Source organism: Epinephelus fuscoguttatus, linkage group LG19 (genome assembly GCF_011397635.1).
Source record: "Epinephelus fuscoguttatus linkage group LG19, E.fuscoguttatus.final_Chr_v1".
Taxonomy (NCBI): domain Eukaryota; kingdom Metazoa; phylum Chordata; class Actinopteri; order Perciformes; family Serranidae; genus Epinephelus; species Epinephelus fuscoguttatus.
In genome coordinates, this window is record NC_064770.1 from 13635250 (window position 1) to 13653402 (window position 18153).

The following is an 18153-nucleotide window of genomic DNA, read 5'->3' on the forward strand; positions in this document are numbered from 1 at the left end:
ATATTTTTTCCAGCGGATATCTTAGTTACAACATGATTGAGCTAGCAAAGCAGTTTTGTGTTGCTATGTGTGGTATTTATTCAGTTTTGGGAAAACACGATGTCTAGAAAGCATCAGTGGCTGCAGCTGACAGGGACAGCTAACAGCAGCAGCAAGGCTAACATCAGGACGTCATCTGTTAAAAGCCTGCCGTTGTCAGATACAACATGAAACTGCTCCAGTTAGCTCAATCATGTTGTAACTAAGACATCCGCTGGAAAAAATATTTTTTTCACGGACCGTGACCAGAGTTATTACAGACACCGCTAACAGCTAACGGCGTCCCTACACCCCTACATTGCCAAGGTCAAAATGGTCACGCAACAATTACGTCACATACAGAGCCCGGTAACTTTACAGGAACCTTCCTACTACTCCACTCTCTCAGTGGAGACACGGTGGTTGAGAGGGATGAGCGGGAGGACGTTCCTGTAGTAGTTCCTGCCCCCCAAATAGTACCAGGAACTTCTTCAGTGGAAACGGGCCTACTTAGACAAATAAAGGCCTGTCTCAATTAGAGGCCTGGTCTGCCAAGCAGTTTGTTTCTATAGAAGTTCTTTGGATGTATAAAACCAGATTGTTGACTGGCCACTTGAGCTAACATTAGTTATAAATGTTGAATCTTTTGTCAATATGGGGATACTAAACATCATTAGCTCAGTTCAGTTCATTTTACTGAAACCACGAGTACCAGAGAGGACCATAATTCATTCAGATTTATCGGCATGACAAAAAAACAAATGGAGACTCCATTCCTCTGAAGCTGTCAGAAAGTCAGAATATGTGTCCATTCCTGGATTACCTGGTAAATTTCGTAAGTGCATAAAGGCCCAAACATACTCGCGCGGAACGTATGTGGAACGGACTCCGCGGAGGTCCGCGAGGACTCAAAGTTCAGATTTTATGACCGCGCGGACTCCACTCCGCGAATCAGTGACTGCTCAGCATGTATTTTTCACATTGCGGGGATTTTTCACGGACATTTTTACAGGAAACTACAACTCGGAAGTGCGCTCGACTATGAAAGACCGAATGACTGCGGACATTCCTCGCTGAGTCCGTTCCGCGTACATTCCACCCGAGTATGTTGGGGCCTTAAGGGTCCACCGAAACAAAAGACTTTTTCATAACTCTATGAATCTGGTGTTTTCTCTCGCTTTCAAATAAACAAACAAACATGCTCTACCTGGACACAACCTTTTTTGGTATTTTCAAATTAGTTCTGTTCAAACTCAGTTCCCATCTTCCCAATTTTTTTGTCTTTTAGCTAATCTGAGATTGATATTGGCCCCTGGATTACATCCAAACAAAACTCTCTGAAGCACCATGAGTTTGATCATTCAGACATTCCCAGTTCAAATTTGGGATTTTGGAAATATTATTTCACAATAGTAAGTCTTTGGAATAATCATCTTATGTCACTGGCTGAGGCTGAGATCAAAACTTGAGGACATGCATCACTGACTCATCCTCTGCCACTCCCTGTCCTCCCAGAAGACACAGACAGTGCAACCCTAAAATATGGTAAGACAAGAGTCGGAGAAACACAGGGCTTTTTTGTCTTTTAGCTAATCTGAGATTGATATTGGCCCCTGGATTGGCTACGAAATACTTCTGCGTTTGGATATCACTGACTCTGACACTAACATTCTGCCCTGGATGCCTAATTAGACAGATCATGCACCTTTTAAGTTACCTTGGGACAAATGCTTGGGGATTTTGCCCAACCAAAAGGGTATTATTTCACAAATATATAATCATCTTATGTCACTGGATAATACACATACTCTTTCAGAACAAAACTATCTTGGGAGACTGAACTGGGATCAAAACTTACTCAGCCATTCATCATCATCCTGAGCACACCTCACTTTAGTAAGGCAAGCCATTGCTGTATTTTGTTAAAATGGAATTCCCCTAACCCCCCATCATTCTCTGTCTGGCTGAAAGACCTGGTATTTTTTCTGAGACTTGAGAACTTGAGAAGATAAAATTCACTCTTAGGGGTTCTGAAGACCGTTTTTATACTAAAAGTCAATGCCTGATGGGGTATCCACCTTATTTTTCACGGAAACACGGAGGCAAAACAGAACGCAGCCAGCTTCCGTTTTTTTGTGCGACACTTCCGGTCCAGCACTCGTACCACTGTGTAAATGGGAATCGCCTTGTTGTTTACCTTGCTGCTATATGTATATATCACATTTTTCACGTCACGATATCACCGTTTAGACTAATCTGATGTTTGTAAAGGCTATAAACACAATGACTGAACAAACATTAGTATTTTCTCTGTGTAATTAATAACATGGTTATCGTAGATTAGCTGGGCTAACCGTTAGCTGTTAGCCATTAGCCGTGTCTGTAATAACTCACTAAACTCACAAAGTGGCCCGTGAAAAAAATATTTTCTCCAGCGGATGTCTTAGTTACAACATGATTGAGCTCATTGGAGTAGTTTCATGTCGTATCCGACAACGGGATGCTTTTAACAGATGACGATCCTGATGTTAGCTTTGCTGCTAGTGTTAACGTTAGCTGTCCCTGTCAGCTGCAGCCACTGATGCTTTCTAGACATTGTGATTTCCCAAAACTGAATAAATACCACACATAGCAACACAAAACTGCTTTGCTAGCTCAATGTTGTAACGGCTGGATGGTTGATGCGTACATGCTGATTCAGGTGCTATCAGAGCCGATCCCCGCATCACTATGGCTTAATGATCAACTCAGTCAATAAAAACAACCCGTCCTGTGTTAGGAGTGTATGTCGCTGACAGAAAGAAAGAAAGAAAAAAAGAAAGAAAGAAAAGGGAAAAAAAAGATAGAAAAGCAGCGTACACCTCACATATTCATTTCTCACAGTGGCACACATGTTTGGCTGGCATGCAGAAGCACCGTCTGTGTGTCGAGGGTGCGAGACGCAGCTTCAGCTGCTCAGGTAGAGAGGCTTAGCCCGGTGTGTTTTTTCGCTGATTCGGTTCTGCAGGTTCTCTGCTGGTACACTGGAGACGGGGATCAAGCAGTTTGTCTCACTCGGGATAGATTGTGCTTTTTTGGTTCATAGTTTATGATTGACGTGCGATTTATTCATGTTTAGAGGGAATAAATTTCCGTTATAATGGAAACGCGGGCACAGTTATCTATACAAAATACACAGACTAATAACTAACTGATTGACTAACATAAACAACTGAAAATTGAAAAAAAAAAATTAGCTTGCATCGTTAGTGCCGGTAAGGGAAAGCATGAGGGAAAGCGGCTGACCAGAAGTCACGCACAAAAAAAGGAAGTTGATCACTATTTACTTCCGTGTTTGAAAATAAGGTGGATAGCCTTAGAACACTCCCTCCTGATTAGGAGAGAAACACTATGTAATTGTACATTATTGCCATTTACTTTCATGCACTGTTGTTCAAAAGACCTTCTCCTCTTTTCTCCTTTCCTTTTTTTATTTACTTTCCTCCTTTTATTTCTACCATACTTTGTTTTTCTATGTGGAATCAATGTCATTGTGTATTGAACCTGTACCTCCATGGACTTTTAAGGTAGAGGCGGGCGGGATGGGTGGGAGATGGAAGGAAAAATATTGTTTCAATTGTAATTTTGATTGATTTGCAATTATCCTTCAATAAAAACATTAAATAAAAATGAATCCATCATATGAATATTGTTTTAGCAGGATAAAGTGGTGTTGTGTCAGTATGCTGGGTACTGTTATCCTCAAGTTTTGTAAAACAAGTGCCATAACATAACACATAAATGTTATTCGAAGCCTAATTTTGAGTTATCTCCATACTGGTTCAAATAAACAATTCTGATTATTTGAGAGGAATTAAAGGCCTGTCTCATAAAGACGCCTGTTGAGTTAAGTGATTTAAGCAAATAATAGCCTGGGCTATTAACTGAAGTTTTACGGTAAGTACAGATTCATCTTAAACAATCATTAAATAAAATTTCCGTATTGTTTGGCCTGGACTTCCAAAACAAAGTTAGGGGAGGTGTGATATTCCTGGGTAAAAAAAAAATGTCAGTCACACTTTTACCCCCTTTAACACCAGATTAGCCTGGGTCTTGAACCGGTTCAGTTCAGGATTCTTGAAACCTTGGTGCAGTTTTGAGTAGCTGAAAACCAACTTTTCAGGTTCTGAATCAGTATAATTTTGGTCGAAATGCTCTGAACGCTTCAGAATTTGGTGTGGAAACTGGATAAGTGTTGAATAAGTCACTGCCCAAGTGCTGGATAATTGTTACTTTTACAGTCTGGTCAGTCAGACATTTTTAGATTTTACAATATGCCTTTATATTCAACTAAACAATAAACAAAAAAAGTCACACATTTTGACTATTGTTCAGTTAAACAAAGATGGTAGATAGAAGTTAAATGTCCTTGTTCCTTATTCATCATTATAATTCAGTTTTATTGTGAGGTTCATTTACATACTGTACATTAGTCTTCCGTTCTTTCTGATTTGCTTTTATTCTCTAACAAATCACTTCCAGCCACCACCGTCTGAATTGTCTGCCAGTTTCAGTTTAGTTTGGAGACCTTCAAGCTCATGAAAGATTGTCTGTATCTTGTTTAGGTCATACTGCTTTAAGAGTTTTTTCCACCTAACCATTAATAGATACATTTATTTAGAAGACAATGAGCAACAATTGATTTATCAACTGCTGTTCAATCTTTAGTTTACATGAATTTTTTTTATCATTATTAGAGAGTTGTTGGAGAGATGGATGGCAATAGCATGACTTAATTAAACTTTGCACTCCCCAGACTTGTGTTTGATGATGAAAGGTTTTATCTGAGAGATCTGAAGACATTTTAGGACTGGCTGTTTGACGAATATGTCATGTGGCTACCCCTTACCTTTTAATCCCTTAATTAAACAGTGATTGCCTAGTCATATTGAGAAAAATGATGTTCACAGTTGACAGCACGTTGACATTTTACCAGAGGTGAGTCTGAATTTTTAATTTGAGTTGCGATGTGTTATATTTGTTAATTCCAGGTTTCTATTGTGAAAAGGCCTGCTTGTTTCTGTGTTTGAAGATATCAGATTAATGGATGTAATGTCAGCATGTTGGAATGACCTGTAACCTAGGCTGTTACAGAAGACGGGAGTGAGTGTGGTTGCAAATGGAGCAGGTGTAATGCATGCAGTGTCCATGATAATAATCCACATGACCTTTGTTTAAACATAATCATACTTAATCTCAACATGATACGGCAAAATGTGTGTGTGTGTGTGTGTGTGTGTGTGTGTGTGTGTGTGTGTGTGTGTGTGTGTGTGTGTGTGTGTGTGCAGCGTGGCTTCCTTTGTAATTCAGCCATCCCTGATTGTATGTTCAAATTATGACTCTAATGGCTTTCTCTCCAGAGAGAATCGATTGGCTGATTTTACCTCATCACAGTGTATCAGAGCCTTTGCTGGCATTTAAGTAACATGAAAATAGCAGTATAGAATATCCCATACATCAAATTTTACTGGAATTCAATTTGTTGACATAAATAATGATCGGGTTTTCCTTTTGTATTTATTCTTTTATACTGGTGACAAAAAATGATCACATTCAGTTTTATTGGCCAAGTACATGTACACATACAGTACAAGGGTTTTTTGTGCACTCAGTATGCTCCATGCTCCGAGAACAATTTCCAGGAAGATAGAAATAGACATACAGCTGAACAAAATAGGTTAAAATAAACATAGAACTATTGTGTACATACAAGTGGCTGAAAATGGATGCATATTGAATGATTAATGTAATAGATTACTAAATATACATAAAGTAGGTGGTTATGTACAGTATATGCATGTGTGCATGTGTATTAAAAGGTTTAGGTATAGTGGATATTTCAGGGAGGTGGTGCAGTGGTTGGCATTGGCACCTCACAGCAAGAGGGTTTTTGGTTTAAACCCAGGGTGGGGCAGTTTGCACACTCTCCCCATGTCAGCGTGGGTTTTTTCTGGGTGCTCCAGCTCCCTCCCTCCCAAAGACATGCAGGGTAACTGGTGGCCCTCCTACCAGTGGGACATGTCCGGAACATCTCTCACGGGAGGCACCAGGGAGGCATCCTGATCAGATGCCCGAACCACCTCAACTGACCCGTTTCAACACAAAGGAGCAGCGGCTCTACTCTGAGCTCCCTCCGGATGTCCAAGCCCAGCCACCCCACGGAGGAAACTCCGGAAATTTCGGCTGTCTCTATCCGTTATCTCATTCTTTCGGTCACTACCCAGAGCTCATGACCATAGGTGAGGGTTGGGACATAGATGGACCAGTAAATCAAAAGCTTTGCCTTCCAGCTCAGCTCCTTCTTCACCTTGACAGTCCGCTGCAGCGACTACATAACTGCAGAAGCGGCACCAATCCACCGATCCATTTCATGCTGTCACTGTTCGTGATATTCATGGACAGGATCTTGAGGCGCAGCTCGGGGGAGGAAAGGTCCGGTTTTGGGACCTCAGAATTGCATCCCTGCTTTTTGCACATGATGAGGTTCTGTTGGTTTCATCACATCGTGACCCCCAGCATGCACTGGGGTAGTTTGCAGCTGAGTGTGAAGCACCTGGGATGAGAGTCAGCACCTCCAAATCTGAGGCCATGGTTTTCTGCTGGAAACTGGTGCCCCCTCTGGGTTCAACACAAACTCACTCCAATCTCGTCACATATTGACATTTGGTCATGGACTCTCCATGTCCACATATGATGTGCAAGGTACCATTGGTGCGTTGATCGGTGACGTTCTGGGACACCGTGTCAAGTTCTGCCTGTTACGTGCATTGTTGTCTTTCAAAATACACTTCCATTTTCACAAGAAATTTACAGACTCTTTCAAAATGAACACACTATGTCGGTACAACAATACATATTGAATTTTTTTTCCTTTAACAACAAACACACCTGGTTGGGGTTAAGAAAAAAAGATCAAGGTTTGGCTTTAGCATCTTGTGGGACGTGAACACTATTTTCAAAGTTACTGTTTGTTGGACCCATCCACCACCCCTTGGACTTTCGGCGCCTTAACTTTCCTGCTTGTCCTGCCGCGTTTCCCACTTATGATGCTGGGAACCATTAAACTATAACGGCAACCCGCCGCATATCATACCGACATTAAAGGACATCTTTTTTTCGTTGGTTTCTGACGCGACAAGTCACTGCCCGAGCGCCAGATTTCGACGACTTCAGAGTGAGACCGGACTTCTGGGTTGGTAAAGAGAGTTAATTTTGTCATGACCCATCAAGTTACCTAGATTCATGTTCATTTGTCATCCTTGTGTTTCCTGTTTTATTTTGGTAACCACTGTCTATCTTGTTTCAGATCCCACGTCCTGTCAAGTTTCCCTCCTCTGTGATTACTTGCCCCGCCCTAATGTGTTTCACCTGTGTCTCAATGTGTTTCACCTGTGTCTCATTGTCTCCCTTGTCTTAGTTTATTTAAGTCCCTGTCTTCCGCTTGTTTGCTGCCAGATTGTCTTTACACTTGAGTGAGAGTTCTAGCGTCTCCCTAGCGTTCCTGACCCTTTTTGCTTGTGTGACTGACTCCCAACATACCAACCTTTGCCTGATTAAAAACCCTGAACTTCCATCTGAGTCTGTGAGTCTACTTACTGAGTCAATCTCCACTTTGTGCTTGATAAATTCAAGGGCTCATTAACAAACATGTTTTTGTTTTTTTGTTTTTTTTTTTACATATCTGCCATAATTCAGTTTATTAAGCTTTTAACTTCCAGCTGAAATAATGAAGTGATAAACAGAGTTATTGTCAGAGATACTGTCGACACCCTGCCTGTTTTAATTTCACCCAAATACACACTGAAGCAGATTTCACTTCTCCTTTATCACCTATTAACACTCTCACGCCGCCCTGTCTCCTTTCATCTCCTCCCACACTGACTCATGATTGATAAACACACTGCTGCTCACACTGATATGCCTGATATAGGTGCACAGCTTCAGTGTGTCATTACACATGACAAACACACCCTGTGTACTTATTATTCCCTTTACATCTGTATCCCTCTGCTCTCCTGTGAGTGTGACGTTATGTGTCTGAATTACTTTGCTCTGTGTGACATTGCTGCGCAGCCTGTGTGACCACACTTCTTCTCCACTGGCGCGCGCTCACTCCTTTTTTTTTTTTTTTAGTTTTCTTATCTTATTTCTGTCCTCATGCCTCCCTTCAACCTCCTTTGCTCCTCCGTCTCCGCTTCTGCTTCACTTCCCATGACATGCACCCCCTCCACCTCCACCTCGACCAAGCCAAGCACCCACCACTGTGCACCCCCCCCCCTGTACTATCTGTCTCTCCGACAACCTCCCGTTTTGCATCCATCCATCACTCTGTTTGTGGTCACGGATGATGTGTGGAAATATGAGAGACAAATGAGGGAGAGGAGCGAAGGTGGCGGTGTTGTAGGAGGAAGGAAACATTTTCAGTAAGAGACTTTGCTGTGGAGAGGAGAGAGAGCAAAGGAGGAGAGCGCCGTCTTCCCTTCTCGCTTCCTCCCCCCCCTCCTCTCCATCCTCTCTCCTCTCCTCTCCCCTCTCTCTCTCTCTCTCCTCACTGTGCGAGCATGTGTGTTGGTGTGTGTGTGCGCCTCCCGTCTCTCCCGGCTCCGCTGTTGTTCGCCGCCGCCACAGATGAGCTGGGAAGAGGAGGGAAAGCGGATGTATCTGGCCAGAGGAAAACGGGAGGAGTTTGGATCGGCATGCGAGACTAACCAGTGGCTCTGATCATCAACGGCTCTCCCTTTTCTTTCCCTCTCTCTTTTACACACACACACACACACACGCACAAACACACACGTGCGCTCTCAGACTCACACCGGCTGGATGTCTTCTCACTAGGCTGAACAACAGAGGTGCTTAGGTTTGTCATTAGTTGGGCGCACGGGAGATGCTGAGAAGCCTGGACGCATGTGTGTGTGTGTGTCATTTTGCGCGCATGAGAGAGTTACCGCGTGAGTGCGTGTGTGTGTGTGTTTTTGAATGGAGATGAGTCGGGACGTTAAATACACAGAGGCAGCTTTGATTGGCTTGCGGCTTAAGTGACTCTCACCTCTCGCTCCGGGTGTCACAGAGGACTTACCTCTGGGATTTTTGTCAATGAAATCGAGCAGTCACAGAGGGCGACAGAGGATGAAGGGGAACAGGGGGTGGTGGTGGTGTTGGGGAGGCAGTTTGGGATTTAGGTAGAGTGTGTGTGTGGGTGTTGGGGGTGTAATAGGAGCCACAGGCAGGCTGGCAGCCACAGTAACTCTCAGCTCAAGGGAGTGATTGAGAGTGGAGGTGGAGGTGGAGAGGAGAGGGATGCCCCTCAGGGAGCATCTTTCTCCTCTGTCTCTCACACTCCGTTGTAGTTTAGTTGGGTTGTGGAGATCTTTGCATCCTTGTGTATACTTCCTGTTCTTTGCCAGTTGTTGCTTTGCTCTAATTTTGCAGTGTTTTATCATGCTTTCTGTCAGTGTTGCTGCAGGGCTGTTCTTACCTCATACTTTTTGTCTTTTTGCTCTTTGATGCCTCTGTGTTCCTCCCCTTCTCTCTTTTCTCCTCTCTTGCTTTATCAATATACTCAATATGATTGTAGGGTCTTTTATTGATGTTCCCTCTCTGTGTTGTGCAGGTGTGAGTGCACCAGGGGGCTCCCAGGCTGAGGGGCTGGAGGGCTGATGATGGATCTAAAGGAGAGCTGTGGCAGTCAGGGGAGCCAAGAGAGCTCCAGTCTGCACCCCACCTCCTGGCAGGCCTTCGCTCACACCAGCACGCTGCACGGCCTGCGCTTCATCTTCCCTTATGGTCAGCCCAGTGCACGCCGCTTGCTCTGGGCTGCGGCTCTGTTGGCCTGCCTCGGACTGTTAGCCCTGGAGAGTGCTGAGCGCTTGGCCTATTTCCTCTCCTACCCTCATGTGACCAGTTTGGATGCCGTGGTGTCGAGCAGCCTGGTCTTCCCTGCTGTGACCATTTGTAACCTCAACGCATACCGCTTCAGCCGCCTCACGCGCAATGATCTGTACCACGCCGGGGAGCTGCTGGCCCTGCTGGATGTGCACCTGACAATCCCCCAGCCGCACCTGGCCGAGCCTGATGTGCTGGCTTTCCTGCAGGAAAAAGCCAACTTCACCGCTTACAAGCCCAAGGCGTTCAGCATGAAGGAGTTCATCGAGAGGGTCGGGCACGACCTCAAAGAGATGATGCTCTACTGCCGTTACCAAGGCCAGGAGTGCAGCCACAGCGACTTCAAAACCGTGAGTTCACTTATGTCTTCTTTAAATGTCAGCTCTGTTGGGGTCAAAGCCTGTCTGCAGCATCCCTCAGAGGACTCTGCTTGTGAGGTGTTCAGATTGCGTGTTTTGAGTCTTGTAAGCTCCCAGAGATGGATGATTTTTTTTTCCTGCCAGCAAAATGACTTGATGTATGCTGATAGCTGCTCTTTCCCTCCCACGCTGCTACGCTGGGTTTTCTCCTGCTGGGTCTTTCTCCTTGGGACTCTCGTGTTTGGCTGCACAGGTTGGCTCTCAAGCTTTGTTCTGCAAATATATTCTCTGCTGTTGCCTTGTTGTTGTCCTCAGTCTTCACATAATAGCATTGTGCTTACTGGCATATACAGCTTTGCAACAGGTCCTCAGTGTTTTGGTCACTGAAGGAAAGTAATTGTTTTGTCTTGGGCCGTAGTGAATATTACATTCCCCCAAATACCTTTCTTTATTTCTCCAGCTAAGGACTTTTATTTCTTTTTACAAGAAACCAGAGCATTCAAAGGATGACTGTGCACCTGTTGGATTGTTTGGTAAAAAAAAAAAATGCAGCCAAATTGTATGTACTATTGTTTGCATAGTTGCTGTTGTTAATTTCTCCCTCTAATTTGGCCTGCGATTGAGCCTGCTGTTTTCATTTGTTCTGTGTCAATACCGTGCTTGTAAAACCTGATTACATGCACCGGAACCAGGTGGTGTTATGTTGGTGAAATGCAGTACATTTTGTTGCACTGATTTAAGGCCTGCATGTTAGAGCAAATATTCTACTTTTTGGCAGATCAAAGCGAGTAATTTCTGGCACCAGTTGGTTTTGACACCAAAACAGTATTCTGAACACCCACTTGTTGCATACATAGACTCCTTCAGACTGATTGTTAACTAACACCATCAGTGGGTAGGTGAAGTGCACACTGCATGAAGTATGTGAATGCTAGAGAAAAGGACAGTCAGGGCTTTCTACAAGGATATGAAGCCAGTGGGAAAAGTAGCCAGCTAGGGGGGTCCGGGAGTATACCCCCCATGGAGAAGGATTTTGGCTGTAAATGCCCAAATTTGGTGGCCCCTGGCACATTGTAATGACACTATTTAATCATGTACACTGATCTTATTCATTGCATATTTTAATACATTTGCATGTATTGAATTATTGTGAAGGAGAAATGGGCTTCTTATGCATGTTATACCACACAGTCTTTAAATAGCTATTAATAATTATAACCACGCATTAGGTTTGGGCAGTGTCTTCCGAACTGGCATATAACGATGTCCACAGTGAAACATCGTTATCACGATGATGTCATTGTTTGGGTCTGGGAAGGGGTGACGATGCAAAAATATGCCTTAATCAACCACCTGAATCGACCTGCAAACCGCCAACTGTGTTATAGTTGCACAATTGTCAGGACTGAGACAAGGACAGAGTGCTGGTGTGTGTGTGTGTGTGTGTGTGTGTGTGTGTGTGTGTGTGTGTGTGAGTTTGATTGATAAAGAGACAGAGAAATAGAGGGTGAAGGTGGACTATTGCATGCAGTGTCAATTGAAGTTATTAATAACTTTCTTGAATCACTGCTTTGTCACTTTTTGACCCCTGCGCTGTATACACTAATGTATAATTTAAAAAAATGGCAGTCAGCCGTGATCAGATAAGTGACTTTGGCAAATTCACGATAGGCGTGACATACTTGTTCACTAAAAAAGGTAATACTTTGCCCATCTGGAAGCTTGCAGTTCATAATGTCAGATAAATCTGAATTTTTACAATCCAAACGGATAGCAACTTGTTAGACAAAACTATTTTATTCTAATTAAATATTAATATAATAAAGCAGCCAGCTGGACTTAAATGAGTAGTTGGCTGTTTGGCCGGCTGCCAGCGCTTATGGAAAGCTCTGAATAGTAAAGCTTTAATATCACATAACTCAGTTTCTCTGCTGAGAAAACTTCCCTCATGAATGAAAAGCCTGTTGGTCATTTCTTCAGTAACAAACAGGATGTTAAAAGGCTCCTGAGACGCCTTTTGGAAAGTGTTGTGAAGGATTATGCTGCTGGTACTTCTGTAAGGTTTACCCCACTATCACAAATCATGTATACATAACAGTTCTGCAGACCATTTTAAAATGTTTTTCAGGAGTTTTTTTTAATTTTGCTGTTTAAGACTGTTTGCAGACTCTTGAGTTGTGTAATCCATCACATCGAGCACCGAGTCTGCATTAGGTTTGTCTGTGTTGCATTATTATTGCCTGCTAATGCAGTTCAAGTGTAGATTGATTTTAAAAAGACTGCATTGCATTCCCTCACAATAATAATGACACTATCACAAGGGGTGGGGTTTGGTGGCATTCCAGGTCTCATCAAACCCTTATTAAATTGAAATTGGTACAACTATCAACATTTACAAGTAACAAAAGTTAAAAATAATTTAAACCCAAAGGCTAGATTTAGATCTGTAATCAACACCTTTTGGAAGCTGGGAATACAGAAACACTGTTATTTGAAGTGAGAACCTTATTTAGTTCAAATTTAGAGCAGCACTGACACATCAGGGTATTGCGTACTACCTTTTCACTCCTCTTATTTCATGAGCTCCTTTAATTTTAATACAGAAAGTCCTGATTTAGAGCTGGTAAACTGATAAGCAAAAGATATCAGTAAGTGGCAGATTTCTCCTTCTGAAATTGATGTGATGCATATTAGACCATGGCTGTAGGCTGGTGTAACAGAGTGACATTTCTGTTATGGATGCAACTGTTTCTATGATTATAGTCCTACAAGGTGTAGTGTGTATACTATCTGTTATGTTCATTGTGTACAGATTTTGGAAATCAGAGCACTGATATCAGATAAGTACAAGGCCATATTGGCAGATGGATAATTTGTACGGTGCTCTGTTCCACTCATTGTGAGGAAATATAAAAGACTTGATACCTTTCTGTACCCAGAGTTTTAACAGATCTGAGGAAAACTGCATTCTCCTACTGTGCACCTTGCACACAGAACAATTTTCAAAAAGATCTAAAACTAAAAACAATTGACAAATTTAAGAGCATCTTAAAGATTGTGGTGACAGAGTTGTGCTTGTTTTCCTTGAGAGGCCGCTATGTTTGAATAGTTGTTGTTGTTGTTGTTGTTTTTGTGGATTTTTGTATTATATGCTGTATTTATTGCAGTTTTAATGTGTTTTGATTATCCTCTACCTTGGCCAGGTCTCTCTTGTAAAAGAGATTTTCAGTGTCAATGCTGTAAAGCCCTGTGAGGCAAATTGTGATTGACAAAGATTAAATCAATAAGACTAATTAATAAACAGTTTTTTCATTATCTGTTATTCTACAATCTACTTTTTCAAAGCAAGATTCCATCTTCAAATGTCTTGTTTTGCCTGATGTAAAAAGTAAAAAACAAATGAAATTCAGTTTACTATTATATATGACAGAGAGGAAGCAGCAAATCGCATGGTTTCCCACACACTTATATTTAATAAACATCCACCTCCACATATTGATTTTCTGTCTTTGGATCTCTGCGCCGTAGCACACTGGAGAAGTTTGCCTTGAGGACGTTCTGCCAGAAAGCCCTTTCTGTCAGAAATCAATTCATTTTAACTCAAACCAGGATTTTTTTATGACGGTAACCAGGAAATTTCTGTCAGAAAGCCTACAAACTCTCCCTCTCTCAAACAATTACACACATACACAAAGGATGCATTAGGAGCACTGTTAGAACACATATACTGTTCGGTTCTTCAGAGCACCACACTCTCTGAGCATCAGAACATATACTGGGCACTCTGTCTGAGGAGATGAACCCTCACAGGAAAGCAACATATTCCTGCTGTTAATAAAAAAAACACATGTGAGAAGTTTGCCTTGAAGGCTTGCTGCCAGAAAGCCGTTTCTGTCAGAAATCTTTTAATTTTGAGCCAAACCAGGATTTTTTTCCCCCTCAATCTTAACCAAGAAATTGTCAGAAAGCTTGCAAGGCAAATTCTCCCTCTCTTGCACACATACACACATACACAAATGACGCATTGGGAGCACTGTTAGAACACAATTACTGTTTGGTTCTTTAGAGCACCACACTCTTGGAGCAGCAGAACGTATACTGGGTACTCTGTCTGAGGAAATGGAGTCCCGGTATTGCTGCAGTGTGGTTATTGTCACAATCGTAGCATTGACCCTGGTGAAACTAAATTGTGACTGATGTTAATTCATCTATAGAAACGTAGTGCCTTATTTTTTAGAAAAACAGCACTCTCATTTTAGTGTAGAGCGTCAGATTGGATTTATGAACGCACCCACTGACAACTATTCTCTATAGTTCTTCCATCCTACTTTGGCTAAAACTGGCTGCATTCCCATTGAAGCTGTGCACCCTATGGTCCAGCACTGGGTCTAACCTGTGGAATGGCAGCACCAGAATGTTGGTTTCACTTTGTTTGTTTTTCGCTATTTAGAAATGAGTGAAAAACAGTGACTTTCTGGTACAGTAGAAAAATGTAACCAAAGCCACAATCAGCTTTTATGTTTTGCTTCAGTTCCTTCGTTCTATAAGTAACAGGGCACACAGTCACGTAATGGGCAGTTGGCTAAGTAGCAGCCTGACTTTCTGTTGAAAGCTTGTACAGATTGCAGCGGACACAGATCTGTATTAACGAGATGTTTTGTCTGTTTGTTGGCCTCAGAAGTGACCAGTGAAGCATGCACAATGCACACAGCACTATATAGAACTGCCTGTGGGATCGGATCTGCTTTGATGAGGTCTTCATTTTGTAGAGAGAAGACTGGGTTGTCATTAACAGACCACATCAAAAGCATTATTGCGCCTCGGCTGTGTGTAATCTAAGACATTAAAGCATCTAGGTCTGTGTCTGTTGGATTGATATCTCCATGTTTCATCCTGAAAGATACTCGATGCAGAGGCGCTAATTGGAAAAACAACAATGGTGCATCACATGTTGGCCGTAGTGATTTTATAGTCATGCCTTGAGACGGATGCATCCCCAGGAGTTTTGATCCATATTTCAGTGAGCCGCAGCAAAGTCTGCCAGGAGAACATTTTCATAATTTCATTCTGCTGAATCTTCAGGGAGTTAATGCAAAGCTAGCCTTGCCGGTGCAGCCCAATGAGTCTCTGTTGGACTCCCCTTAGTAACCGTCTTGCATGTTGTGTGACACGCCTTTGACCTCAAGCTGGGTTCAAAGATAATCATGTTGACAGTGAGGCTACTAGAAGGCACTGTCATCCTCTTTGCCCTCTGCCTGTTGCTGCTGCTGAGCTCCTCCTGACTTCTCCCCACTACTCTCTGTCGACTCGCTCTGTCTCTTCTCTCTCTGTCACTGCAGCGACACACCTTCATATCTCCGGTGCCTTCTGAGAGGAAAGAAAAAAACAAGAAAGGGCCCCCAAAAATAGAAAAAACACATGCATGAATGCACACAGACACATGCATTCAGACAAACGCGTACACATCAAAATATACGCATACATGAATGAGTACACACACACACTCGCTTGCGCACGGCAGAACGACATTACCATGACACTCCAGGGACCCGAGTCAGCGTTTGACTGACATTGTGATGAATGACCGTAGGGAGGATTGTGGGACACAGGAGTCGGTGTGATGTGACTGATGGAACTGGAGCAGAGCGCTGCACAAAAGAGAAACAGCAGCATCAGTGTGCATAATTCCACCTATATGCATGTATTATGTGCAGCCTTGGATAGCTTTTTAGCATTTTTCAAACGTGCCGACTGCTTATGTTGTTCATTTAAGTTCATATGTGAGCACGTCTGCAACCCTTCTGACATGATTGCTCCTAAATAAGCACTTTGGCACACTTATTTTTTTCAAGGATGCCAACAGGGAGAGCATACCTCTTACTAAACGCTGCATCTTTCTGCTGAACAATACAAAAGCTGCTTTCACCCTGTTTTGAGTTTCTTTCAGTACAGCGTCTCTGTAAGGATGGCGAGTGGTCAGAGTACTGCTCCATCCCAGTTAGCATTGTGTAGCTCAAGAGCCCATCAGACTTATATTCACCTATATTTATGTCTGTATTAATGTTGGTTGCCTGAATTCTTTTGTGAAGCACTTTGTGATGTTTTGTTCCCAAAAGGCGCTTCATAAATAAAGTAAGTTACTTTCTTACTTTTTAAGTAAGTTACTTTCTTGCTATCATATCTCATGTTTAAATTATTGAACCTAGTAAGCCTAATGAGAAATTGCACTGTGTAAATGATAATTAAATGTTTAAAGAAGTTTTAGAAACATTCACACAGACAACATTTACATTTTCCAACTGCTGAATGACCAGTTGATGGTCACAGTTTGGAATATATAAATTCAGGGAATACTTATCAGAAATACTGATAGGCCTATTATGAAAAAAAAGAAGTTAGTTTTAGTTTTTAAAACTCTTAATTATCTTTTGACGCAGCCTTAAAATGCCGTACTGGTCAGGCTATTTTCGACATTTTTGTTTTGTCTTATTTATTCATTATTTCTTAATACTTTATTTTTCAAGCCCATCTTCATATATATACAGCTTATTTGCTTTTTAGTTTTCAATTCATTACAAATTCAATTTTTGGTCAGTGTTAAAGGAAAAATAAATAAGGAAAAATATGAAATATATAAACAACCAATACATTCACAGTTTAATAACAATAGGGAAAAAAGCTGAACAGTTAAAGAGGTGTGGGCTAACTAATAGTAGAAGATAATAACTAATAAGTTCTAATATCTCATACACCGTACAAATTTTTATACATTAAATACAATGAAAGTATCGTTACAGTCTCCCATCTTTTATAAGCCACCTTTTCTCAAACACATCTTCCGTATTCCTTATTTGGTTAGTCACTTTCTCCGTGAACTTTACTTGCCTTGAAGACGTTCTGCCAGAAAGCTCTTTCTGTCAGAAATCTATCAATTTTAACCCAAACCAGGATTTTTTTTTCCTACCGTAACCAGGAAATTTCTGTCAGAAAGCCTGCAAGGCAAACTCTCCTTCACTCACACACTTACACACTTATACAAAGGAGCACTTTTAGAACACAATTACTGTTTGGTTCTTCAGAGCACCACACTCTCGGAGCAGCAGAACTATCTACTGGGCACTCTGTCTGAGGAGATAAAGCCTCACAGAAAAGCAACATATATATAAAATATATATACATACATATATATATATATATATATATATATATATATATATGTATATATATATATATATATATATATATATACATATATATATATATATATAAAATATATAGACATACATATATATATATATATATATATATATATATATATATAAACACATGTGAGAAGTTTGCCTTGAAGGCTTGCTGCCAGAAAGCTGTTTCTGTTAGAAAGCTATTAATTTTAACCCAAGATCTTGAAACATACGTTTCCATTTTGGAAACCCCCACCCTCTGGCCATCTGTTTCAGTGCTGTGATTCTCAAGATTCTAAATATCTATTTTTCATCTGCTTCTGCTTTTTCATTTGGGGGTTTTCCCAAAATGATATGCTCTGCTTTAAAATACAGTTGTTTTTAAAAATCTCTTCCATCAACATAAACACTTTAAACCAATATGTATTTAATAATTTACACGAGGAGAAAATACTTAAATAGTTCCTCCAGCATTGAGAGCTTGATCTCTTATACTTTGAGACAATTTCTGGGGTCAAGAAGTATCTCATGTTTAATTTCCGAGCGAAGTCTCTCCTAAATAAGGAATTGTGAATTTCAGTGAACACATGTTCTTATTCTGTATCTGTTATTCGTGATTCCAACTTTTCCTATTTGTTCTTCATGATACTGGTTGTTTTTTTTCCTGTTTGCCT

The 18153-nt window shown here is 41.5% G+C and overlaps 1 protein-coding gene across 2 annotated transcripts in view; it reads left to right on the forward strand.

Moving 5' to 3' along the window:
* The first annotated feature begins 8464 nt into the window (after window positions 1-8464).
* The window catches only part of asic2 (acid-sensing (proton-gated) ion channel 2), a 527665-nt gene continuing 517976 nt past the window's right edge, over window positions 8465-18153 (forward strand). The window contains exons 1-2 of one of the 2 annotated variants that reach the window (XM_049561232.1): window positions 8465-8480; window positions 9668-10289. In XM_049561232.1, the coding sequence (XP_049417189.1) occupies window positions 9714-10289 (576 nt within the window). In that variant the 5' untranslated portion in view covers window positions 8465-8480; window positions 9668-9713. Of the gene's footprint in view, window positions 8481-8630; window positions 8907-9667; window positions 10290-18153 lie in introns of those variants that run through there. The other variant, XM_049561231.1, reaches the window with a different exon arrangement.